We start from the raw sequence: 26798 nt of genomic DNA on the forward strand, positions 1-26798 counted from the left end.
TTGTCAAAACAAATAATTATCTATTTACTATAATATCCGAATCCAGTCCACTCAACCGTACACATGTGAGCTCCTCGGTCTGTGTGTGTGACTGTGTTTATCGAAACTGTCGCGGTCAATTTGCATAATTAATACCTTGTGTCGCACCATGTCGGCTTATTTCGGGTTGGATTTTGGATGAGGGACCCCCAGCTAGAGAGTGGTGTCAATTGGTCCCCGTCGATAAATCGGATAAAATTTCGAACATAGTTGTGGCCCCATGGTCAGGCCACGCACTGACTGTGACTAGATGAAATTAATATTGCTGCTGCCCACCCGCAACTGGACCGTTCGCGGCCCACACGACCGGACCAAGTGGCGTCCGCACAATCCACACGGCCTAATGAGGCCGAGCGACCCGGCTCGGGCCCAAAACTGTCTATAATTAATATCGATCGTTCCTCACGCACCTGACTCATTGACTGACTGACTGACGGGGCACACGCGCTCCTCCTAAATAATTGCCACTCTTTCCCAAACATAATTCACAGTATTAATAACCGATTCGGAAGTTTGAAATTAATTTGCCCACCCGGCTATTATTCACCAGAGTGACAATTTTCTCATTTCAATCAAAGTACGGTGCGTCGACGCTCGCCAACACGTGGGATTTCCTCCCCTAATTCCAGGGTGTGAGTGTCCGTGTGGCGTTTGAATCAAATTGAATAATAAATCGAGTAACGTGTCGGCAGACAATCGTATTTGAAGTTTCCGCCCTCTGGATTGGTGGTGTCGGTGTGCCTTTGGTGGAGGAAATGATTTACGTGTCAATTATGCAGCTGATGGCTTCCTATTGGGGGCTCGGACCACGTGAGTGTGAGATTAGTGGATTGATATATGTATGTATCATTCCCAAATCATAATTTGTCTTTAATTCTATCATGTATTTTCGGGACTTGAATCGTTGTAAAAAACCCTACTTAATCCACGTAGCGGTGATGGCGCCTTTCTTGTGCCTTCGAAACCCCATTTCAATAAAATTCAAGCGAAATGTTTATATATATCGCACTTTTATACAATTAACAGAAATCCATTTCATGATACCAGAAATCATATCGTTTATCTGGCTTTCAATGTTTGAGCCTCAAACTCTTGAGAAAAAGACGCTATCTTGAATTTGAAGTCGCCATTTAGGATTAAAGATGGCAATCTTGGATGTTCTGGTCGCCATTTTAAGAAACCAGACATCATCCCCATACCAAATATATCAATAATGCATTGTTTCAGGCCCTAAACTCCATTAAACAGCCGCGATTTTGAATTCGGAACCGCCATCTTAAATTTTAGATCGCCAATTTGGACTCTGGAAGTCTTCCCCATACCAAATATACCAATAGTGCATGGTTTTAGAGCCGAAAACTTCATTAAACAGCCATTAGAACCTAAATCTTTATCAAACAGCCGCCGTCTTGAAGCTGGAGCCGCCATCTTGGATTTTAGATCGCCATCTTGTACATTGTGGTCGAATTTTTTGACTCCGGACATCTTCCATGGTTTAGAACCTTAAACTTCTTTAAGCAGACGCCATCTTGAATTTGAAGCCACCATCTTGGATTTTAGACCGCCATCTTAGATATTCCAGTCGCCATTTTAGGAGTCCAGACCAGAGATGGCATTTCACCGTAGCGATTCACTGCGGCGTCAGTTTATCGACCACACTGGGGATAGGAACATTTTTCACCACACCAAGAAGTCAGTTTCTCTTGTTTTGGGTGGTAGGTAGACCAAGCGCTAGTGCGTGCTCTTGTTCGTCCGCCTAGGATCGAGTGTGGCTCACTCTTTCACGCGCATCGCTCTCCGGCGCTCTCCCGTGTTTTCACCCAGCAGTCACCGAATTATCACCATGGTGTCGCCGGGGCGAGAACTCTCCGGTGTTTCACCGCAGCGCGCACTCTGGCGCAAAAACCTCACTGGAGCGCGCGCCCGGGTGATTTTTTACACTTTCACCGAAGAGAATTTAAATCGCTCTCGCCGCACTGTTGTGTGGCCTGGTGCTCAGGGAGCTAAGAGATTTATTGCTACCCACCAAGCTTGCGCGCATCCGAATCGCAGTGGTGGATCCACATATAAGAGAAGGGCTCCAGTTCAGATGCACAGCGTGAGTGGTGTATTTTCTATTTCTCTTTCCCACACTGAGGATATGGACATCTCTGGTCCAGACATCTTCCCCATATTAAATATTCCCATATAGCATGCTTTAAGTGCCTAAATCTTTAGTAAACGGCCGCCATCTTGAATTTTGAGCCGCCACCTTGAACATTTGGCTTCCATCTTGAATTTTGGGCTGACATCGTTGAGCTTCTGGTCTCCAGTGTCGTTTTCCGCACAAAACTCGTCAACCATGCTAAGGGTTACAAAAATTGCCGCAGTTTGATTTATCGCATGATGGGCTAGTTCAGTTTTATATACGGCCAGTTCTACCTGTGCTGGTCCGGATCACTGAAATGGCCGTAACTTCGGAACGCCTTGGCCGATTCACACGTTAATAAAGATGAAAAAAAAAAAAAAAACTTGGCCGATCTGGACCATTTCGGAAAGCAAACAATTCCGGTTTGATTCAAGCTATAATCCGAAAAATCGGCCAATGGGAAGTGCCTTAAAAGTGAGTGAACTTATTTTGCGCACATACATGCACACATACATACAAACATGCATACACACATACATACACACATACATACACACATACAGACATAATCTCAATTCGTTGAAATGCGTTTATTGGTATATGGTATATGGTGTATTTTTTTCGAAAAATCGTTTTTTTGAGTGAACATAGTTTTTTTTAGTACACTAAGTGTGCGAGAAAGGCAAAACACTACTTTCGATCTTTTTGCTTTAGTTATCTAACTAAACCAATAGATTCCAAGATCTTTTTGGTAGCAAATTTAATAATCTTTCAAATGCGATAAGTTTGACCATTTTCAAGTTATAGCCAGTTTGAGACAAGCAAAGTCAAAAACATGTAATGTTCATTTACTACGTAACGGTTGTGATTTGACCATATGCGTAAAACATTTTTTTCACCGGTCGGAACCTGTTTGCTTGCTAACGTTCATAAGGTTATCAAAAAATTCTAGCCTTGCTGTGTCGCACACATAGGTTCAGTTCAACTTTATATTTAACCGCTTTCGGAGGGACATCCGGAACTGGTTACGGCACTACCGGCTGTCCCTAATGTGGTCCTAACCTTTTTCTTTTATAACCAGTCATCAGGTTATCAGAAAAGCCGTTATTTGTTGTATCGCATGCATGGGTTTGGTACTCTTTTATATTTGGCCACATCCGTCAAGATCCCCGGAACCGGTTCCGGACAACTACTACAGATATGGTCTGATACTGTTTTCCTGCTTACCGTTCATCAGGTTATCGGAAATGCCGCTGTTTGATGTGTCGCATGCATGGGTTTGGTTCGCTTTTATATTTGGTCATTTCCGGCGAAACACCCGGAACTGGTTCCGGAATACAACCGGCTGTCTCTAATGTGGTCCTTACCTATTTATTTGATAATCAGTCATCAGGTTATCAAAAAGCCGTTACTTGTTGTATCGCATGCATGGGTTTGGCACTCTTTCATATTTTTTCCACATCCGTCGGGACACCCGGAACCGGTTCCGGAACACTGCTGGTTCAGACATGGTCTGATATTGTTTTCCTGCTAACCGTTCATCAGGACAATGGGACCAGATTCCGCGTCGAACAAGCCGTCGATCGTTAAAATCGGTTGAAATTTACTATCTAAAAGTGAGGTGATCATTTTTTGGACACATACACACACACACACACATACATACACACACACAGACATCATCTCAACTCGTCGAGCTGAGTCGATTGGTATATGAAACTTGCCCCTCTGGGGGCTCTATCGAAATTTCATTTTTGGAGTGAACATATAGCCTTTCGGTACACCTTGATGTACGAGAAAGGCAAGAATACAACACTGACAAAAAAAACCCCGCTCCTCGTATACAGCGCGAGAGCGGTGGAGTTTTAGGATAAAACAGGCAAGCGTCCTTAAGCATTAAGGACTAAAGTGTCATAAAATTCTGTTATCTGTTATCAACAGTCAAGTTCCAATCAAATAAACTTAATTTCACGAAGAAAAAATCTTCCATGTATGTCCTCAACATCCTATAGTTTTCTCAAGTTCCATTTAAGAACAACTTCAATGTTTTCGTTACATAAGCGAAACAGATGTCAACTACTCGAAAATAATAGAAAAAGAACTGTCTGATTATGTATTGTTTACTAAAGACATGTCCGTATTCCAATTTTCTCTTACGCACCCACTTTTATGCATGTACGTGCATCCATGGAACATTTAAATTTATCTCTGAAGAAATCACTTGGAAGAATTTCTAAATATGAAACTCCTGGAGAAAGTTTTTGAATTAATCCTTGAAAGATTTTTTGAAAAGATCCGTGAAGAAATTCTTGGGGACAATTCTGAAGGAATCTTTAGGGAGTTTCTGAAAGAATTCTCGGAAAATTACCTGGAAAATTTCTGAGGCAATCTCTGAAGTAAATTTTTGAAGAAGAAGCCATCCCTTTAGTAAATTTTTGAAAGATCTCTGAAGGAATCCTGGGAAAAATCACTAAAGGAGTCCGTAGAGTAATGTTTGAAGAAATTTTTGGGATTTTTTTTCGAAAAACCCCCGGAAAAGCTTTTTAAGAAATTTCTTAAGCACTTTTAAATAAGAATTCTTCCTTGGAAAAATTTCTGAATGGTTTCTTAAGAAATTCATGGGGGAATCCTGGATGCAATTTTGCAATAATTTTCAAGAGAACTCTTTGTGAACTTCTTCAGCAATCCCTAAAGAAAATTTTCAAATGTAAGTTTTGCTCAATGAATTTTGTATGATATCTCTAAACGAAATGGATACTTTTTTGAATAAATTTCTTCGAGAATTTCTGATGAGGTCCTTGAACAGATTTCTGAAAAAATTCTTGAAGGAATTTCTGGAGAACTGAAGAACTTTTGAAGGAAATTGCGGAAGACTTTTTGAAAAACCCCCGCGAGAATTCCTACATCAAGCTCTGAAGATTTTTTAAACTTACCCTTGGTAAATTTTCTGAATAAATATGTAGAGAAATTTGGAAGGAAACGATAGATAAATTTCTGAAACAATCCATGCAAAATTTTCTGAATGAGTTCTTTGTAAAAAATTTTCATAAATTTCTTAAGGAATTTCTGAAAGGATCGCTTAGGGAGTTTCTAAAGCAATTCCTTAAGAATATTCCGAAAATCCTTGGAAGTGGTTTTGAAGGCATCTGCCAAGGTATTTTTAGGAGAATTTCTGGATAATTTTTTGTTTTTGTTTTTTTAATGAATGATAGTTTCTAAAGCACTTTTTATTTTTTTTAATGAAAAATAACATTAGAATTTATTCACTTATGTTATATTTAAAGGATATTCTTGATTTTTTATTAATGTATCTTGAGTAATTCTGAAAAAAAAAAACTGGAACGGATTTCTGAGAAAATCTTTGAATAATTTCTGTAAGAATCCATGGAGAAAAGTCCATAGGGATGATTAGCGAGTACTTGGGCTAGCTTTATTTATTTATACTACAGATTCTTCTAAAACGACAGTTAACTTTGCAACATTTACGTTGTTTCCAATTTCCACAATAGCAATAAATTTCTTCCCATTCCATCCCACAGAATCGGCCGACGAGAGTAACACACAGCAGCCCCAGAAGAAACGCAAAAACAGTAAACTGCAAAACATCCAGGAAGAAACCACTGTCGACAGTGGCTTGGCCTCACAGCTGGATCTGTCCTGCATGGCCCAGGGCTTGATTCATGCTCCGGAGATAGACAATGGCTACGTCGTCAAGTACAACAGGTAGGTACCTACCAACCATTCTTCCTACCACATCTAAGAACAATTGATCGAGTGCATCTTTCTCCAATCCGATCTATTAATTCGGGAATGGCATTTTGTTTGACTTCCTCCGGGTTCTTTCACAGACGGAGAAAAGATGACCACATCTTTCTGGTGGCATTCTACGAGTGCGACGACTACTACGAACTGCAGCCACCGGACACGGATCGATTGTTCTGCAGCGGGAAGCAGTGGATAGGCAAGACGCCCAGCTGTGTGTCGACGCGGGGCGAGGACGAAGAGGATGAAGAAGACGAAGAAGAGGACGAAGGTAAGTGTGGTCCGTTGCGATGGTTGGTTTATAAAGGGCCGAGCATACACCACGAGCATACATCCCGTCCCCGGATTTCCATAGTTGACTTTGTATAGAAAAATTGAATAATGTCAATAAGGCACATAGGTATTGACCAGAAATCCTTCCAAAGGCCTACGCAGCTTATGAACGACCCCCCAACAAACCACTACTATGTGTACATTACTGTTTCTGGTTTACCCACCCAACGGTTTCTAGTGATAGAACCACTGACGTCGTAAAGAAGGGTTATGGAAATTTTCTCATACACCTATCTCACATATTTGCTACAACGTAACAGTAATTATTGTTTTGTCTGTCATACATTTTTTCCCGATTATTTCTCATGCTTACCGTGGCGTAAAAAAATGTGAAATAAACCTAGGGTCTAGGACAAAATGCCACAAATGTAAATAAATCCACAAATATGCACATAACGGTGGCGCAGTCTTGTGCCGCACACAAAGGACAGCTGCGTAAAACTTTTGCATATTGTTCCGATTCATGCTCTCTATATGTAGATCAATCGAGTTGCAATTACCTCCATTATACCAATTTAGATAAATGTCACATCCCTTTTAATTTCTGCTACGCCTCTGGCGTGGACCCCTGCTGTGAAAACTGTTTGGTTTCTTTCCTATTGACTGAGGAAAAATTCCCGTATACTTTCGGTACGGTAGGTACCTACCCAAAAGGACAACACAAAGAACTCGGTCGGTGGTGGTGGTGGTGTGGTGAAGCCAAGTCCGGTGTTGCTCTACTGAGACGGCGGGAGCCTTAACAGGTTCCCCCATTGATGTGAATGGGAGAAATATGGATGGATGCCGAGAGCACACAGTTAGTTTTGTTTGGCTTTCTTCGCAAGTTTGCACAATAGCTTATGCGAGCCACTCTGCATACATTTCCCTCATATACCTCAGATAGCTAAAGCTATAGGATGGTGTGCGGTTCAGTTTGGGCTGCCACTTTGCACCTTTGATCGATGGAGCTTTCCACCGACAAAGACCTGCCTCCTGTGTGGGGTGTGTTGAATGTGTGGATTGCAGGAAAATTAATCGAGAAGGTTGGGTTTACGTACTTTAGCAGCTTTGGGGGAAACGGCACCTGTAAGCATGTGGTTCGAGATTGCAGCCAATTTCAGTCGGTTGAAGTGGTGAAAATGTGACATTGTGATAGGAGCCAAGCCAAGCCAAAAACGAAGGACACACGTGTTGATCATTTGGGGGCTGGCGCTGCAGCCTGGTCTGACAAAGAGGATGTTGACTTTTAAATGAAGTAACAAAGTGGGTTGGGATGGACGTAGAATGATTGCATTTTCAAGATGCAGCGTTTGTCGCATAGAGATGAACCAAAGGGAATTTAATTTGCAAAAAAGAGGATGCCAGGGAAACGCTGCATTTCGACTTGCCAGACAGAGAAGAGTTGAAATTATGGACAGTAGGGAATATTTAGACACAAATAGTGTGAAATCAGTTTATTCTCAAAGTTGGATAACTTGTTGAGTTCTTTTGTATTAATATTGTGTCAATGTGAGTCCGTGTATTTTTATTTTCATAATTCAAAAATTGTGATCTAACAGACAGTTTGAAGACAACTATTCTTGATGATTCGAAACAACTATTCTTGATGATGATGATGATGATAAACCTGGGCTGGTTAGTGGAATACCTGTAAGTTGAAAGAAAATCGTGTTAAGTACTGTTCCTTTTAATTCCACTAAGAATTTGCATCCTTTGACAGATACGTATTTCAACCTCAACTGTAAGGTCGTCTTCAGTGTCTTGTACAAGTCGAGTCAAGTACAAGACACTGAAGACGACCTTACAGTTGAGATTGAAATACGTAAAAAGTCAAAGGATGCAAATTCTTAGTGGAATTAAAAGGAACAGTACTTAACACGATTTTATTTCACACTCCACTAAAGCTCTGTGGCACTTCAGAGTGCAGCAAGAGCTGTTCAAATAATTAAATAAAACACTTTTTTCCGGTAGGTAAACTGTAAACAACAAGTTGTTTTCGTCTAGAGAGAATGCTAGCAGATGTGGATTTTCTGCATACGAAACGTTGTACTGTGATGGCGTATTGTGATCTGGTGGGCAAAATTATTATATAAAATATTTTGGTCGTTACTCTAAAGCCATCTCAATTTGAAAGTTTTCTGTTCAAAAGTGCTTGGAACTCAGGATTTGATTTGGATTGCGAAAAATTTGACCGACTTTTCGCATAAACACCTACGGCCAAATCTATAATTTTTGGCCATCATGTACCATCATCAGTAAGTCGGCTCCAGCGGCACGTTCTCCTCCATTTGGGAAATTTGTGCCATCGCCACAAATCCTATATACCATAGTTTTTTTTTTAAATTTTATTTTTGTGTATTTGAACTAATGCTAATTCTACACTTCATGCACCATAGTGTCACGTAGAAGGTGTGCCGAGAATTGAATTCAAAGTGTGCCCGAAATTGACGTAGATTAGACGGAAAAAAGAGTTCGAGGGACAATTATTCAATCGTATTAGGATGATACAAATTTAGTTTTGTCTTTTTGTTCACCCCCCTTCCCCTTCACAAACATTTTTGAATGGATTTATAATATATAATATATATATTATTATATTATTATATTATATATATATATATATATATATATATATATATTTATAATTATAGTTCTTTCACAATATTTTTTCACATGCTGTGGAAGCTTATTTATAAATTAGTAATTGAAACCAAATTGGCCATGAGGCGATAGGCGAGGTGCAGAAATAAATTCGATCATTATTGGTCGGTGCTTAGATAGATAAGACCTTTGAATTATGAAAATAAATATCAATATCATTAATCCAAAGTATACGTTTGAAAGAAAATTGATGATTGAAATCTATGAGGAAGAAGGACGCAAGCCCGTGCACAAGGGAGAGATTTTGGAGGTTTAACCCCTCCCATTGTCGATGTTTCATATACTAGGCCCGCCTCCACCCTTTTCCAAAATTAGGAAAAAACCCTCCCTTATCGCCGTTTCTGTGCACGGGCCTGGAAGTACGGATTTATTAACGACTCTATGGATTAGTGATATACCAGCACACAAACACCGATATCTTGATTCGTATTGTGAAATGCAACAAAATTTCGAAAATGTGTAGAATTCTTTCATTCATTTCTGCAGGAATATTGGGGTTTCTTCAGGACCTGCTGAAACTTTGAAATCTTTTATTGGTACTCTTATCAAGCTTTTCGGATAGTTTGCATTGGTGTGAATAAAGGGTGGTACGGTCAAAATTTGGTCACACCATTTTTTTCATAACTTTAGACTGCGTACACCAAAACAGCTTACTTTTGGACCAGTAATAGTACATTATATGTAGCTTATACCATAAAATTTTCATCAAAATCCATTAAGTATTGGTCGATATATAGATAAAACCATCGCACTGCCTTTTCATAATTTTGTACAAAGCGTTCCATAGTAAATTTTCGGCAATTTAAGGACAGTAAAGCACAATTTTAGTTATAGAACTACCAATACTGCTCCGATTCTTATGAAAATTTTACAGTATAATACTAGTATAAAAATATGTTCTTAGTTAAATTTTGAGCCATTTTCCATGAATACTTTCAATATTGTAGCAGTTTGAATATGAAAAAAAAAACTACTCGGCTGTTACTTAACAAAATATAAGTTTGTAACGGCTAGATAAAATTGAATGAAATTTTTACACAGCATTTTGACATGCATACTTCTTGTACCGACTTTTTGAACCCTCTAAGCAGAATACCCTCTTCGAATGATTAAAATCAGTTTACGATTACAGGTACGAAACTGATTACACTTATTCGAAAAATGCATACTTCACAAACAGAAAAATTTTCATTGAAATCGGTTAACTTTTTCTGGTTTAATAAATAAAACAGTAAATTTGGTGTACGCAGTCTACAGTTATGAAAAAAATGTATGACCAAAATTTGACCGTACCACCCTTTAGAATGTTTTTTTTTACTGGGGCGTGGGGTTGGGGACTTGAATCGACATGGCTCATAGGTGCATAGAGGCCAGATATTTAAACAAAAATGTCAGAATAAGTCATGTTTTCAATTTGAAGACATTTTACATACTTCAAAGATAGGATTGTATTAAGTCATATGGAAAATACTCAAAATCTCAAAGACCAATAAAGAAAGTACATATTTTGTTCCAGATGAGTTGGCTTGGGGAATTGTTCAAAAAGTAACGCAAGTTCAAGTTTTTTTGCTCAATCAAAATGAAAAATATTTAAAAGTTCCTGCAGAAATTGATTAAAAAAAAAAAACATTTTGAGATTACCAAAATTTACGTCAACATTTCTCCAAGTAATAGACTTCTTCAGAAATCTCCTAGGATGGTAACATTTGGTGGAGTTAAAAGAATACTTTTGGTGATGTTTCAGTAGATTTTTCTTTAGAATTTCAATGATACATGTAAATAGGAGAATGAACAAAATATTCTTAAAATAAATGTTATACAACTGTTTATTTAATTCGTAGAGCGATTTCGAAATTTCAATAGGAATTTCTGATAGAATTTCTTTTTTTTTGTTTAACCTTCTAATACCAGTTTTTTATTTTAGTCTATACATTATTTTTCGTCATCTAAATTCGAATTAAACATATTTTGGAAGGCAATTCTTTTTAATTCGCAATTTAGTGAATATTGATTTATGATTTTTCTAATTTTTTTTTAAACATGCCTACACTTTTATATTTTCCCTGGACGCATATTTGGGCTATCAACTTTTTAAGACGAAAGCATTTTGAGATTTTATGATTATTTTTAGAGTGATTAAGGGAAATTTCAAAATATGTTGATTGCTGCGATGCAATACAAAAGAATCAATGACATCTACAAGGTAACCGAAGCATCAATTTTTCTATGATTTAAAAAAATGTAAATACAGTTTAAAATACACCAAAACCCATTTTGAGGTATACAGAAAAGTCCTAAATATCAGCCAAAAATATAAAAAACATCATTTCTCAGGAAAGAAAACATACAAAAATGCTCAAACTGTATCCCGCCCAATGCCAGGGTTGTGTATTAGACGGTTGAAAAGGTGCACACCATTTGGGAAAGTTATTACTAAACAGCTCAGGGCATCTTGAAGAATTTCCTGTTTCTATTTTTGAAGGGGGATTTTTTTTCAGGAGAATCCATGAAATCCCTCAGCGATGCCCTTAAGCTTAAGATTTTCCTATTTTATAAAACGACTTCGAGAATTCCAGCTCATGTAATGTTTTCAAGAATTTCTTGTTTTTTTTTTAATTTTTATTTTTTTAACTTTTTTGATTTCTATGAAACATTTTCGAAGTTTTGGCCTGGCCTAAGACTGTATTCGATGAAACTCGGACACAGAAAATATTGTATTACTTTTGATTGCGTTCGCGAAAATAGGTAATTATTTGAACATGAATAGTGTATTATGTGTAGCTAATACCATAACATTTTTATTTAAATCGGTTTAGTATTGGCGCAGATATTGTCGATATCATAAAATTATATTTTGGAAAATTTGGGCACCCATTTCAAAAAATTGCTTAGGCTACAACTTTTTTATTATCTCGTCAAAACGTTTGAAAATTTCACTCGCTATTCTAAACATGGTTTATATTAAGTGGTTAAAATTTGATCATAATCGGTTTAGTACTTTTTCTAGTAAATATTTATAGCTCAAATCACTTCAAGGTTCATTTTACTTAAGTACTTTTTTTACATTTTTTTGTTCCGTGTGCACAGTTTTGTCTGTACAACTGTCATGACTGTCAAGATTCTTATTAAAGTGTGATACTGTAAAATATTTATAAAAACTGATTTTAGCTAATTTTTGAGTCATATTGCTTGAAAACATCCGAAGTTAAAACTGTTTGAATATTACAATGCAAAAAAAAAACATTTTTGCTAATTACGACTTTGTGCCACATATACGGCTATAGCTTTTATACGGCTAGATCGAATCGATTGAAATTTTGTTTCCACTTCGTATTTTTTTTTGGATTTCTGAGAAAATTTGCTTTTATTTCCTAAAAAAATTTGTTTCTATGATGTTTCGTTCTTGAGATATGATTTTTTAATGAAAAAGCTTATATGGCATATTTGGACATTTTTTTTAACAAAATTGGGCATAACTGAAAAACGAAAAAAAGTGCATTCCAAAAATTTCACCGAATAAAACTTTTTAAATAAACTTCTCAATTTTTTTTTGATTTTTTCACGAGTTCGGACATAGTTTTTCCGGGTTTTCTTTACATTTTTTCTCAACTATGGAAAATTTTGTGGAAAACTTTCTCCAGTTCATATTTTTTTTGGATTTCTGAGAAAATTTGTTTTGATTTTCTAAAAAAACTTTGTTTTTACGATACTTCGTTCTTGAGTTATGGTTTTTTAAAGTAAGTAGTGTCAGGAGAAAACAAAAAAAATCCACCTTTCCGGGAAAATAGGCGACCTTGAATTGTCCTCAAAATTTTTTTGTTCATATATCCATGAGCCCTGCCTGTGGAAAAAAAAAATCATGAAAATCTGAGACCCTTCGGCCCAATTCGTACGATAATAAAACAATGCCCAACATAGACATAATATGTAGAAGTAGTTTTAGCTCAGTTTTCGGAAAAGAAGATTTTCTGAAAAGTTAAACTGCGAAGAAATTCATAGCGAAAGTAATGAATTAATGGCAGGTTGGATTTAAATTGTTGGGAGAATAACTTACAAATTTTCTCAACGAAAAAATATTTTTTCAAGGCATTCTGAACTCTTGAAAAATATAAATATAATAAAACTTCTTAAAAGTTTTCTGGGGAAGCACAAGAAATTACCTGAACGAAATTTTGATTGGAGAGAAAAACATATTTTATGCATAAAATTAAAAAAAAAACAAAAAAAAAAAACAGAAAAAGTTTTATTTAGCTCGTCAATGAATATTGTTTTTATTTCTGGCGTCAGGGGAATACCTTGAAAGAAGATTCTTTAGTATTTCAAAGTATTTCCCCGACATTTTATTTATTGGTGGAAATTTCAGAACAATTTGAGAGCGATTTCCGTTCCTCTCACCTCTTGGATCGCAGTAAGCCGTGCGCGCGAGCGGCTGCTTTAAAACTTTCTGTCACGCGTTTTTCGTCTCCGTGTTGTTTTTAATTAGCCGGCCGAATCGTAGTGACGCTATGCCTTCCGGATAGTTTTCCATTGAGAAGCGCTTGCAAAGTGATTGGAGTGTGATTTACAGTGACGATGCTGCTAGTCAGTAGCCGGAGGCCACCTTTCTTGTGTCGGCTTGATCGCGCTTCCGTCGGTTTGTTATCATTACCCGTGTGCAGCCAGGAAGTTTTAGTGTGCAAGAACGCTTACAGAATATGTTTAAGTTTCCTCTGGTGAAATGGTAGAAAGTGCAAGTTCTTATTGAAAAAAATATCAAAATTTATGAAGAAATCTTTTAGCGCCTCAGAACATTTGCTGCAAAGGAGTTATGTTTTTTGTGTTTGGCTGGCGCTTCTATATCGTGGATCTCGAGCCGAAACAGTTTCGGCTGACGAAAATCAGTTTCCACCTGCGGTGATGCTGCACAATTTGTTTTCCTATTGGCTATCACATATGGGCCTTTTCATTTGACGTCTTAAATCAGCTGATTTTTCGGGCGTTTGACAGTTCTTCTATGAAGATGACACTTTCTTGTTAGCATCTGTTGTTCAAGCTTTGTAAACAAATGCATGCACGGAACTGTCACATGAAAAGGCCTATTGCGCCAAGGAAGGTGTCGTTCCTGATGTGAACTTAATGAAAAGTTTGCGTGTTTTAAATAAAGAAAATCTTGTATTCAAATTAGTTAAGTTAGAAAGTGTACGCAGCCGGCATATGGTCTGGCGATGACAAATTGTGTGAGTTGTAGTTACTGTTTGAATGTTTCCATAGTGATAGCAGTGTCGTAGCGGATTCCTGATTCAACGTATTGTAGAATCGACGTTGTACTACAAAGCTACTCAATGAATTGGTGAGACCTTTCCAATTTACGTTATTTAACATCCAATACGACATATTTACATATATTTCAACCATATTTTTAACCATATACAATCTGGAGCGTTTGGTACGGTATGTCCACGCATCCTTCCTCCCCTGTAGATTCGAGAATTACTTCGACGAAAGAACAATCATTCAAAACTCGAGGTACTTCAAAGAATCATCTTTGCGGCAAATACAACGCAGTAGGCCTGGCCGCTTTGACGCTTGGGTCATATCTTTGATATGCTGCAAGCCTCAATATTGACAAGAAAAGTAATCGGGCATGATCTAACCCGATTACTTTCCAGGATGCTTTCTCGTACTGGCTGCGTTTGTATTAGATTAGATTCGGTTAGGAAATTTCAGAACAATTTGAAATATTGTTTGAATCCTTCAAGGAATTGTGGGGAACATCCTAGATGTTTCAAAATTAACTTTTACAAAAATTCCAGTATAGTTTTCCCTAGCTGTTAAAAAAAAATGGAATTTAGCAACACATTATTTCAAGAAATTATTTTGTAATTACTGGTTCTGATTGATTTCCGACCGACTTGATAATTTACCGATACAGCGCCAAAAAGTCCCATAAATTGTCAAATATTACGTCCATCATATTTTGGGAATTTTAGACCCCCCCCCTCCCCCCTCTGTCACGCATGTTCCCTATACCTAATACACGTACTGTCACACTTTTGAGATCCCCCCTCCCTCAAATGTTGGACGTAATTTATAAACGTTCCGTTACTGCTTCTTTTCAATTTCATATCCGTGGGATCACTTTCACAACGGAAGTGGTAGGATCCTATGGCTATAATGTATACTTGTTAAATATCTCTCCAAGAATCAATCAAATTTGTATTTAAATAATATAAATACAATGGTCCCATATAGCCGAGGCGGTAAACGCACGGGTATTCAGCATGACCATGCTGAGGGTGACGGGTTCGATTCCCGGTCGGTCCAGGATCTTTTCGTAAAGGAAATTTCCTTGACTTCCTTGGGCAGCTGAGAGCTGAGAAGCAGGCTTTGTCCCAATGAGGACGTTACGCCAAGAAGAGAGAGAAATACAATGATAGACTTATGAGCATGTTCCATTGCAGCTCACATTCCCCTAGTGCCATGCTTCTTCTATGAGAGGACTTTGCACCAACCAGATGAGTACTGGAACGAGGTGATGTTTTCTCAACTGAATCTGGACGCTTGAACTCTGAACACATCACTATATCTGGATATTAGTCAATGTGAGAGATGGAGCGGCACATTACAAAACGATAAATTTTAAATCGGATAATCTGAAACAATGCTTTTATGTTTTGGTGATTAAAAAGTGACTCCAACTTTTCAGAATAACAATCGTAATGCTTGAAACATGCAACCAGTCGAGATTATAGGTATGCTTTCGGTACATTAAAATTTACGAAGCTCCAAATTATTTCGTTGCTCGTTTCATCTAGGCATTTGTTCTATAGAATCAAATTTGTTTTGGACTGATGTTTATAGATACATTCGACTTGTATCGAAACTTTATTACAAAAACATCTATTTTATTATCTACTTTCGTAATCCAATAATATTTAAGCTAGTTTTAAATACAGCTTTGGAGCGTTGGAATCACAAACCTCATCTAATTCAACCTGATCTCCTAATCCATATCTATTTCACTGATGTCATCTCTCTTAAATCGTACTTTCCAAATGCATCTCGCGGCGTCCCAATTCGGCAAATTCCAATTACTAAAACCTCTAAGTCACTCGCTAGCAGCCCCAAAGGTCGGTCGGTTCGCTAAACGATTGCGCCTACAATTCCTCACCTCTGAAAACTCCCTCGCACCCACCGTTGTTGTGGCCACATACCGTGCACCCGCCAGGCAGAGATGGATGAGCCGGGTGGAATCCACCGCGGGGAACGCAATATTTACAAAGAATCAACATTTTATGAACATAATAAATTGGATTAAGCGACACTAATCTCCCGCACGGCATCATTTCACGATCTTTGAGCCTCGGTGTCGATCGGCGGCGGCCCCAAGAAGAATTAGCAGCTCAATCTGGGGCTCCATCTGACCCACAGAGAGTCCGGAGCGAAGGAGGATATCGATTTCATCGCGAGATCCGAAAATCCCGCACTGAAAGATCGATTGATCAATTGGGTTTTGTTTTGATCACTGACAAACTGGCCTTGTGCCTGGCTCCACGACGGATCCCCGAGTAAAGTACCGCAATTTATAAATAGATCGATGTCGCTCGGATCTATCACGATTAGAAGGTATTTCCATCCACTTGCCCTAAGTTGCTGGCAGGCAGGCAGTTTCGGTTCGTTTCGTGGTTTCACTTCTCCATTGTTGCTTATGGGGAATCTCTCGCCTGGGGAGTGCCACGAACGAAATGCCGTACTGGACAGGGCGATTGGAATGACGAAATGTAATATAATCAATAACACAGCGTAACAAAAATTAACTTTTTGTCTGTCTCAAGAGCAAACTTATGTGTCTCCGAAGGATTTTGGGCCGCTGAATCCGAATCCGGGCTCAGATTTGCTCTAACACGTCACAATTTTGAGCTATACCTCAATTTATAGGGCAAAATATGCGATTTTGGACTTTTTTGACTGCAAGCCATTAAGCAAGGAAATATTTTTTTAGGCAATCAAAAGGTTACTTGGTCAATTAACATCTAAATTAACGACTTATGCAAAATATTTCGTTTTACCAAATCGAATTTGATAGTTTTAAGCGATTTATGTTAGGTACGATATTTCCCATACAAGTCACCCTCCAAAAGTTGTATGCAAGTTTTCATACTAACATAACATGTTTAAATCTATCAAATTTGATTAGGTAAAATGAAATATTTTGTAAGAGTCGTTAATTTAGATGTTAATTGACCAATTAACCTTTTGATTGCTTAAAAAAAATATTTCCTTGCTTAATGGCTTGCAGTCAAAAAAGGCCAAAATCTCATATTTTGCCCTATAAATTGAGGTATAGCTCAAAATTGTGACGTGTTGGAGCAAATCTGAGCCCGGATTCGGATTCAGCGGCCCAAAATCCTTCGGAGACACATAAGTTTGCTCTTGAGACAAAAAAATGTTGCGCTGTGTAATAGGTAACAATTTACCACCCCCACTAGGCATCTAATGGAGCGTGCTTCTATCGGAGGGGTCGGTGGGAGAAGAGATGCCATGGTGCCATGGATAACCAGTGCACTATGGTCCATTGTTGTTCAAGCTTAAAAAAAAAATTGCAAAAGCATACAAATTAGATCGATAGCCAAAAAAGTATTCAGCATATCTCTAAAAAGAACACCAACGTAAATCAGTTTTTAAATTTTGTCTGCTGATTCCTCGACCAGTTTGTGTAGTTATTACAAATTTGGATTTAATTGGTGAACTCTATATGAACTTAGTTCCCTATACTGCCGTAATTCTGCAAAGTGACGTAAGTATTATATATAATATCTGGTGTAAAAATAACACTGTGGTATGCCTGCTGTATTAGAATGCAAGATCTAGTCGTAATCTATAAATGTCGCTTACGTCACTTTGCAGAATTACGGCAGTATAGCTATAGCTCATGCCCAAGAACCCACACACCAAACGCTTTCAGCTATATTTTAATAAATTTTGCCGAGCTGAAGGGTCCAGCAAAATTTTTTGCTGATCTTTCAGCAAAGTTTGTTGAATTTCAGCAAAACTTTACTGGTAATCAGCAGAGTTTACTGAACAAATCAGCAACATTTTGCTGAATTTTAGCAAACTTTTTGCTGAAACCTCGGCATAATTCAGCAAAATTTTGCTCAAACCCTCAATCGATTTTTGGTGCAGCGATGACAAAGGCCGCCAGCTAATGATCCTAGTACAAAGGGTCAAACATTTGTCCAAACATCTTGTTTGACTTGATCGAATTCTCATTAGTGTCAAACAGATGTTTGATCTTTAGTTCATTTCTTTTCAAATATTTGACCCTGTGTACTTGAGGTCTAAGATTTGTGTGCTTAGCTGGTAGTGCAGCCTAGGCACTTTTGTCCTTCTGACTTCAGCTAGATTGGAGGTACATCCTGAACGTCTGTTCACCAAGAAGGTGCGTCTCAAACAGCGTCTGTTCTGGAATTCAGCGGCTGAATATGAAACGCTGTATCGCGTTAGCTGTACCTAATAAGGCAGCCACTTCAACACGATGTATGTAGCGCGGTCTCTGTAATGTAGCCTGCTGAAAACCTTCAAACACCAAGAAAAGCAATATGAAGTTGAGGCGCTTTTTGTAAGATTGTAGATTGTTACTTCCAAGGCTAGCTTCCGAACTCCAACCATACTATCCCCAAGCCCAGTCCTTAACGATCCCACGAAAGGAGGCCAAGGGAAGAGGCTCTCGATGATTTTCTTCGGCATCTCTGGAGACTATTCGGTAGGGGCCATTACACCTTTCGTCTTGGGTATCATCCCACCAGTACGTGCACGCTGCATCCGTTGCCTAGCTTGTAGACAGGCGTGGCACTAGTTCGCAATAGCTTGCGTCCATCAGTACACCACCGTTGGTCTTCCATTCCTTGGGTAGACTTGCTTAGACATGGTGGCATCGCATGCAGGAGAGAGTACCGCTACCAACTGTTCTCCGCTTTGATCAAGTAAATTTCATTCATGTTTGCAAGCCTCCCTAAATACGTCGTCGTTGAAGTGATGTTTTCCACCTCGTCGCCCTTTCTTCCACTTGCTGCCTGTAACTGTAATAGGTGGTCGCTATTAGGGTAAGTAGGCATTATTTATCCCACAAGTTGAACAACTTGTTAGGCCAGATAAACAAGAAGACTCCCTTCCATTCCGACTACTGGTACTAAGGGAACGGACCCCGTCGTCAGTAAAGTGCTTCCATTTTCATCCTATCCTAAACAATAATAAGTGCAATTTTCTTGTTTATTTTTTATCTTTGAATGTTTTGTTAGCAGTGAGCATGTATGATAACAAAAGGAACTGAAACAATTAGTGTTTGAATCTAGGCTTAAATCGTATGTTTTTACAATAGGATGAACATAGGGATATAGGCTGAAGAAGGGTACTCACCTAGTACCAACATTAGCCGGGTCAACATCAAGCATGACCAGTACTTCTAGCAGGATCTGACCCTGCTGGTTCGGTTTTGCAGGCCCATGCATTGCAGTCACCCGCTATTACGCTCTATCATCACGATCATCATACTATTCAGCATTTACGGGAACTGCTAGATCGACCACGGTTGAGGCGCATAGCAATTACAAAAGAAGACCCACTTGACCTTGGCGACCAACTCCTGGACTAGGTATTACCCTGTTGTCTATATAGCCGCCATTTTGGACCCATTCGCAATTCAGTTGCCGTTACCGGCGGATACTTTGAATTGGATCCGATATGATGGTGACATTCATCCCCCATTCAGTGTCTGCTTCACATAGCAGTTGCTGAGCTGCTTCAAAGTGGCTCAGGTTCACCTGCGGGTGCTTTTTGTTCGTGTATTTCTCGAAACAAATTTAGCACTTGGGAGGGTTCTGCTGAATTTCGCCTTATGACCTTCACTTTCACAAAAGCGGTCATTTTTTGCGCGTTCTTAAGACGAATTTTATGTGACGACTTCGCTGATGGTTTGGGCGGTATTCCGCCACCCAGTCAGTTTTTCGCGTGTGAAAGTGTAATTATTCAGCGTAGTATCATTCAAGATTTTCAGTGTGATGCCAGTAATCGCTGACTCGGTTGATCGCTCCACGTCATTATAAGTGAACGCAGCAATGAAATCAATCCAAATTCGGTCGTTGCTGCACCGCTGGAAAAATAAGCATACAACTACATCACGGCAGACTATGAAGAGCTTGGTGAGATCTTTCTAATTAAAAGACGTCATTTTATTCATACATAGGATATTTACCATACCAAATACGCACCAGAAACAAAAGTGCAAATTTTTTATTCAGGAAGTGTTAATGCATTTCAGATATACAATTGATATCCGGATGCATCAATGCGGGGCTTACTGTTTCAGAAAACGACCTCAAGATGTACGTGGAAGCCCTATCTATCATACTTGAAATGGGTCGTTGGACGTGCAGTAGAGCTATCACCTTCCATCTCCAGGACTAAAAGTGTTTGCGTCTATGGATAAAAGTTAAAAATATGCGCAGACATTTTTCTTCCATAAAAGCACTGCCGGTCAGTGGGAGATGGATTGTACATACATACATACATACATACATACATACATGACCTTCACTTTCACAAAAGCTTGTTTTGGCAGACAATTAAACGTTCCATAATATATACAAAATTTCCCATAAATAATTGGAAAAGTCCCAGTGAAGAAACAGGGGTGTAAGCAGTAATAAATAACAAAAGTTCTATAAACAAATAAAAAAAATGCATAAATAAATCAAAAGTTTCCATAAATAATTGATTTTTGAGCAAAAATGCAATGAATAAATCAACTGTTGCAATAAAAAAAGCCATTTTTCCCACCAAAAAACTTCGAATTTTTCATAAATAAAACCGTTTTTTCCATAATAAATTAGAAATTTCACAATAACAAAATATCGAAGAAGCAATAAAAAATCCAAAAAATTTAATAAAAAATGACTAAATTACCCATGAAAAACAAATGCAGGAAAGTATGAGGCAGTGAAATGCTGAATCGCACTTATATGACTGTAACGACTGAAAAGCCTGCCTAACTATGATTGCAATTTACCGAGCAATCGCTTGCTGTCCGAACTCGCTATCGCTCGTCGGACCTAAAAAAGGGATAACATCTATGTTTGCATTATACCGGGCAAATTCTTGGATCTGTGGTTTGCCTTGAACCGAAACGATGCAGTTGCGGTGCATCGGATATCGGAAACTTCGGCGACCTTCTGCCACCTCAGTTCCACAATCCTCTATGCGGCTTCGCCGCATGGTCTATGTAATTTTTTTACTCAAAATGCATTTACGTTTATTGCTCGTTTTTTGATATTTATTGATAATTTATTTTTTCGTTTTTGCACTTTTTGAATTATTTATTGCTTATTCGATATTTTTTTTATTGTGAATTTTCTAATTTATTATGGAAAAAACGGATTTATTTATGGAAAATTCGAAGATTTTTGGTGGGAAAAATAGCTTTTTTTTATTGCAAAAGTTGATTTTTTCATTGCATTTTTGACGTTTTTAATTGCTTAAAAATCAATTATTTATGGAAACTTTTAATTTATTTATTCATTTTTTTATTTGTTTATGGAACTTTTGTTATTTATTACTGCTCACACCCCTGTTTCTTCACTGGGACATTTGGAATTATTTATAGAGAATGACCACTTTCTTATGTGTCGTTAATATTTTAGCCAGCTTGTTTAACGACGTGTGTCCCAGTTCAAGCGGTAAATAACAAACCAATAATAACATATTTTGTCATCATATCTAAATTTGCAATTCTTTAGTTCTTTATGAATAGCTCAAAATAACACATGAATTACAAAATATGCTATCATTGTAAAACTTGTTATTGACGAGTTATTGCTAAATAGTATAATAACATAATAATAACAAATGTTACTATCATACATTCCTGCCACAATATCAAAACCATAACATAATTTACCATCATATTAAAATATGTTTTTTTTATGTCTTTGTATTTGTGAATTTTAACTTACCCGGGTAGAGCTTAATGGCAAAAGAATGGCAAATTTTACTATTAAAACAGAATGTTTGAATGGCAAAATGTGTTATTTGTTTGTTTGAAATAAGAGTTAAAATAACAAAAATAATAACAAAATTTTGGTAGCAGAAAAACTTAAAAATAACTTATTTTGCCATTGTAATAACAAAGTAATGGTAAAGCATGCGGATTAAATTGAAGAACAAAATAAGTTATTTTTGAGATATTGATAACAAAATAAGACCCAAATTAACTGTTATCGGTGAATAACAAAATATGACATTCTTGAGTTATTGATAACAGAATAAGAACAAATTTAGCTGTTTATGTGGCGATCAAAATAATGGTAAGTTTAGTTGTTCAAATTCAATTTAAAAAAAAAAATGGTAGATTCAGTTATTATTTCAAAGTAGTAGAAGAAAGGTAAAATGAGCTATTTCTTTTTTTTTCTTCAATAAAATTTAAGTTCATCAATCAATGTAAAAACAGTTTTATTTTGTGGAAATTAAAAACTCAAACTTACTTTTGCGAGATACGTCGAATTGAAAAGTTATGCTTGAAATTTACAATATAATAGTTAATGGTATATTATGAGTAAAATATGTTATGGTGCCTAATGTTTATAAATAATTTCTCACAATATCAAAATAATGGCAAATTTAGCTAGGAATGTAAATTCTGTTATTGTTTTGATATTTTATACAATTGATTATAAAAGGTGCTAAATTGCAAGTTTTACCATGATAGTAATTTTTGTTATTGATGTGTTATTTAGCATTATTCATGAATAACATATCAATGACAAGATTTGCTATGATTGTATATTTTGCTATTGATTTGCCATTTTAAGTTTATCATAATAACAGAAGAATGGCAAAACGAGATATGATGGCAAAACCAGTTATTATTTTGTCCTTTGTTTGCCATTAGCCTCTACCCGGGTAATGCTAATTCTTCACACAAATATGTTATTATTTTGACATTCGTTTTGCTATTATTTTGTTATTAAAATGGCAAAATAAGTTATTTTTCAGTTGTTATGCCATAGAAATTTAGTTATTATTTTTGTTATTTTAACTCTTATTTCAAACAAACTAATATCAAATTTTGCCAATCAAACATTCTATTTTAATGGTAAATTTGCCCTTCATTTGCCATTTTGCTCAACCCGGGAATTACCCGAGAATTATACTCCTCAATTCAGCGTACAAAATGATGTCACGTACTCTGATCAACGGCTACGGAGGAGCCTGCTGTCGGCGAAGGCCAAGGTTGTCGTGGGTTGATGTACGACGGGTCAAAAGTTTACTCTGCGACAAATCTTAAATTCCTAGAGAGCACAACTTGCAGACCCACCATCTGTATACTAATTTGAAGGCAGGGGCTTCTGAGGACCCTCAGGTGCATTTCATGGAGTCAGAGGTAGTTTCGGAGGCATTTCAGGAAGTTTCAGAGCTATTTGGCGGGCTTCGGAGGCGTTACGCAGGTGTTTTCGTAGGTTTCAGAAGGTCTCCGGGGCGTTACATGGGGTGCGTGGGAGTTTCAGGAAATTTCAGAAGCACCTTTATAAAAAAACCCTTGAAATACCTCCAAAATACCTTGAAACTCTCCGGAAACCTTCATGCCCTTGAAATACGCCCTGATACGACTCTGATTTGAAATTCTTCGAAACGCCTCTGAAACCTCCGTAATCCCAGTGAAACTCAGATTTTATACACGATTAGTGATCCAAGAACAGAGTCTACGGTACTCAAAAAGCTTCAAGCATCACCATAAAATTCATGGTACATAAATTGAGTGATCTAGGCCATCCAAACTTCTCTGGAATTGTTTTTTTTAAGATCCACAGGTAGATTACCATCATTTCTGTTCACTCTGTTCTAGAAATTTAGCCATTTTGATGACCCTTATACCTCGCAATGTTACGAGATTCCATGAAATTCAAAGGGCCTCCAATACAATAGTTTGGATTACAATATCTACATACTGTATCATGATTTAATTGTAAAGAATGTTCGTGGAATGTAGTCTGTACTCAGAGCCGTAGCGTGGTCCCATGGCGCCCTTGGTAAGCATCCAGATTGGCGCCCCACGACAATTGGACATTGTTAATTTTCAAAAAATGTGGAAATGTGGAGAACCATTGCACAGTGGGCAAAATCGAGCCAAACAACGGAACTTATTTTTGCCGCTGGTTTGAAGCAACAAAAAGTATGTATCCCAAAGGAAAAAAAACCATGCTAAATCGATTCGTGATGGTCTCGTGACCGGCAGGTGATGTGAAGTGGCCTCTTTGGCCACTTTTAGGTCCCGAACCTGGTTTTTCGGGTTCCGCACCAGGCTATTTTCAATCAAGTCAGCTTAATATAGAGTGCGGCACATCATTTCATATCTATTTTTAGTAAGGATGTTAGTGGTGACTATTTAAGACCTCACCAAGGTCATATGGCCACTGCCGGATCCTGGTCCAGTTCCTCCGGATCCGGATTCCGTCCATTTCAAGTGAAGTCAGCTAAATATACGGTGCGACATATTAATTCATATCTATTTTCAATAAGCATGTGAGTGGTGACTATTTTGGACTCCACCGAGGTCATATGGCTACTTCCGGATCCTGGTCCAGTTCCTCCGGATCCGGATTCCAGCCATGTCAAGTTATGTTTACTAAGCATAAAGTGCAACTATCATTTCATATCTATTTTTGGTAAGAATGAAAGTGGTGACTGTTTGAGACCTCACATGGCCACGCCGGAATCCTACTTCAATTACTCCAATTCCGGGTTTTCGACCATTTCAAGTGAACTCAGCTGAATATGTGGTGCGAAGAACGAAATATTTATTCAGTGTAAATATAACATCTTCTGTTTGATTTGTAGTCAAATAAACAAAACAATTTTTTTATTTCCGTGGATAAAATTACAGTTAAGCAAATGAAAGTCTCGATTTTACTACCCAACTAACATTTTTGCTGATTAAGACCTTAAAAGCGCTTTCTTCCGATTGCATTTGTATCATAAGCTATTATGCGGCTAATTTTGTTAGTAGGGTAAAGAACCCAACTTCTGTGGAAATTGCTTCATGTTTTTTATCTGAAGGAATGTCCATAAAATATTACTGTAGGGTTTTCATTCAGTAATTCCATCACGAGTTCTACTTTGAAATTCATCTCCAGTTCTACTTAGAAATTCGTCATTATCTATAATATTACCTACAATATCTTGTCGAATTACTTTAGAGAAAAAATCCTAGAAGAATTACAGCCGTAAGAATTTATAAATAAGTTGAAACAGTACGAATGAAATTCCGGAAATCATTGCCTAAAAATATTCAAAGGCATTGCAGAGGGAATTCACAATAAAATTGACTATGGATTTCCCAAGGAAGGAGAAATTCCCGACAGAGTTATAGAAGGTATTCCCAAACCAATAGCAAAATGGATTTCATAAGAAATTGTAGGGGAAAAGCTGGAAGGGTTTGCTCAGTGAATTTCCAATGTATTGTCAAATAATTTCCGAAAAAATGCGTGAAAGAATTAACTAAATATATTTTAGAAAGAAAATCACCCAGCAGAGGATTTTTCATATAAGCTCCCGAAAGAATTTCCACAGGTTTATTTTAATGGAAATACTGTAATAATTTTCAAAGGATTTTTCGAGGTAACTTCCGAACTTATCTGGCTCTTTAAGGCCGGAACAAATCTCATTTTCTTCTTTTGTCACTTTGCTCGTTGACTTGTCGAGGGGGGGATGATAAATAATAAATGTATTTGATGAATAATTACTCAAACAATTAGGTTAAATCGTCAAACTCATCGGATTTGTTAGGACATTTTCTCGACGACTCTAATTTCACTATAAAGTTTTCAAATTTCTTGAATAATTTATTTATGCCCCCCCTCAAAATGTCGAATTTGGACAAAAAATTTCCGTGGGGGGGGGGGGTGACATTAGAGAAAATCGAAATTTGTGTCGGCCTAATGGTATCCAGACTATTTCATATAAATAACCTCAATGGGAAAAGGGATCAAAATACAGAGTTTCATATTTTTTACCTCTGAACTATTGTCGCGCTTATCTTTTATTAGAGTCCTGCGGCGGTCGTACGCTCGCAAGGCATACCGTCGCATGACAGTCGCAAGGCAAAACAAAAGAAAAAGTGTTCCCGCCAAAAACAAAGGACGTGGGTTTCGCGAAGTGACAGATGTTTTTGAATGTATTTGTGACGAACGGCAAGAGTGGCACTGTGGAATGAGTGTTCTTTCTGTCAAACCCCATATAATGGAATTATATACTTTTAAATCTGGTGACGCTGTTATGATTAGTGACTGTCGCGCTAAGAAGCCAGAGGCAGATAATCGCCATATTCTGATTGTTCTTGAGAGGCATAATACTTTTAAAACGCATTTAAAAAAATATATTTTTTTTCTTCAGGGCGAGCTATCACTTTATCGATTGTCATTTATCAAAGTGAATTAAATCTGCTTTGTTAATTTGACTACCTACCTAAACGAAAATATTGAAAAGCAAATTAATAATGTTATACTCTCAAAAATGTCTTACTTTGTTTAGGCTACGAAAAATATAAATATTTTGTTTTCTAAAACACCATTTGCCGAAGAAACTTCTGAAAGAAATTTTCTTTTCAGCCGAAAGAATAATAAAATGAATTGTTGATGAAAATTCTCAATTAGCTCTTGTAAAATGCCAAAGAAACTCGTCTGTTATTCTGCTAGGATTTTTTCTCCAAGGAAATCCGACAGGAAATCCGTAGGTAATATTTCAGATATAATTTTGTTATTATTCCTCTGGAGACGAATTTCTTCGAAGTACTCCTGACGGAATTAATGAATGAAAACTGTATAGTGGTTTTTTAAGAATGGATTTCTGAAAGAAGTTGCAGGAGAAG

General features: G+C 37.4%; 2 protein-coding genes across 4 annotated transcripts in view; both read left to right on the forward strand.

Moving 5' to 3' along the window:
• LOC134288741 (uncharacterized) overlaps positions 1-26798 on the forward strand; it is a 531602-nt gene that overhangs the window by 446528 nt on the left and 58276 nt on the right. The window lies entirely within an intron of this gene.
• LOC109404745 (fibrillin-3) overlaps positions 1-26798 on the forward strand; it is a 375815-nt gene that overhangs the window by 129730 nt on the left and 219287 nt on the right. For all 3 annotated transcript variants that reach the window (XM_062854530.1, XM_062854531.1, XM_029870275.2), the window contains exons 3-4: positions 5707-5890; positions 6016-6200. In XM_062854530.1, the coding sequence (XP_062710514.1) occupies positions 5707-5890; positions 6016-6200 (369 nt within the window). The remainder of the gene's footprint in view (positions 1-5706; positions 5891-6015; positions 6201-26798) is intronic.

This window comes from Aedes albopictus, chromosome 2 (assembly GCF_035046485.1).
Source record: "Aedes albopictus strain Foshan chromosome 2, AalbF5, whole genome shotgun sequence".
Taxonomy (NCBI): Eukaryota; Metazoa; Arthropoda; class Insecta; order Diptera; family Culicidae; genus Aedes; species Aedes albopictus.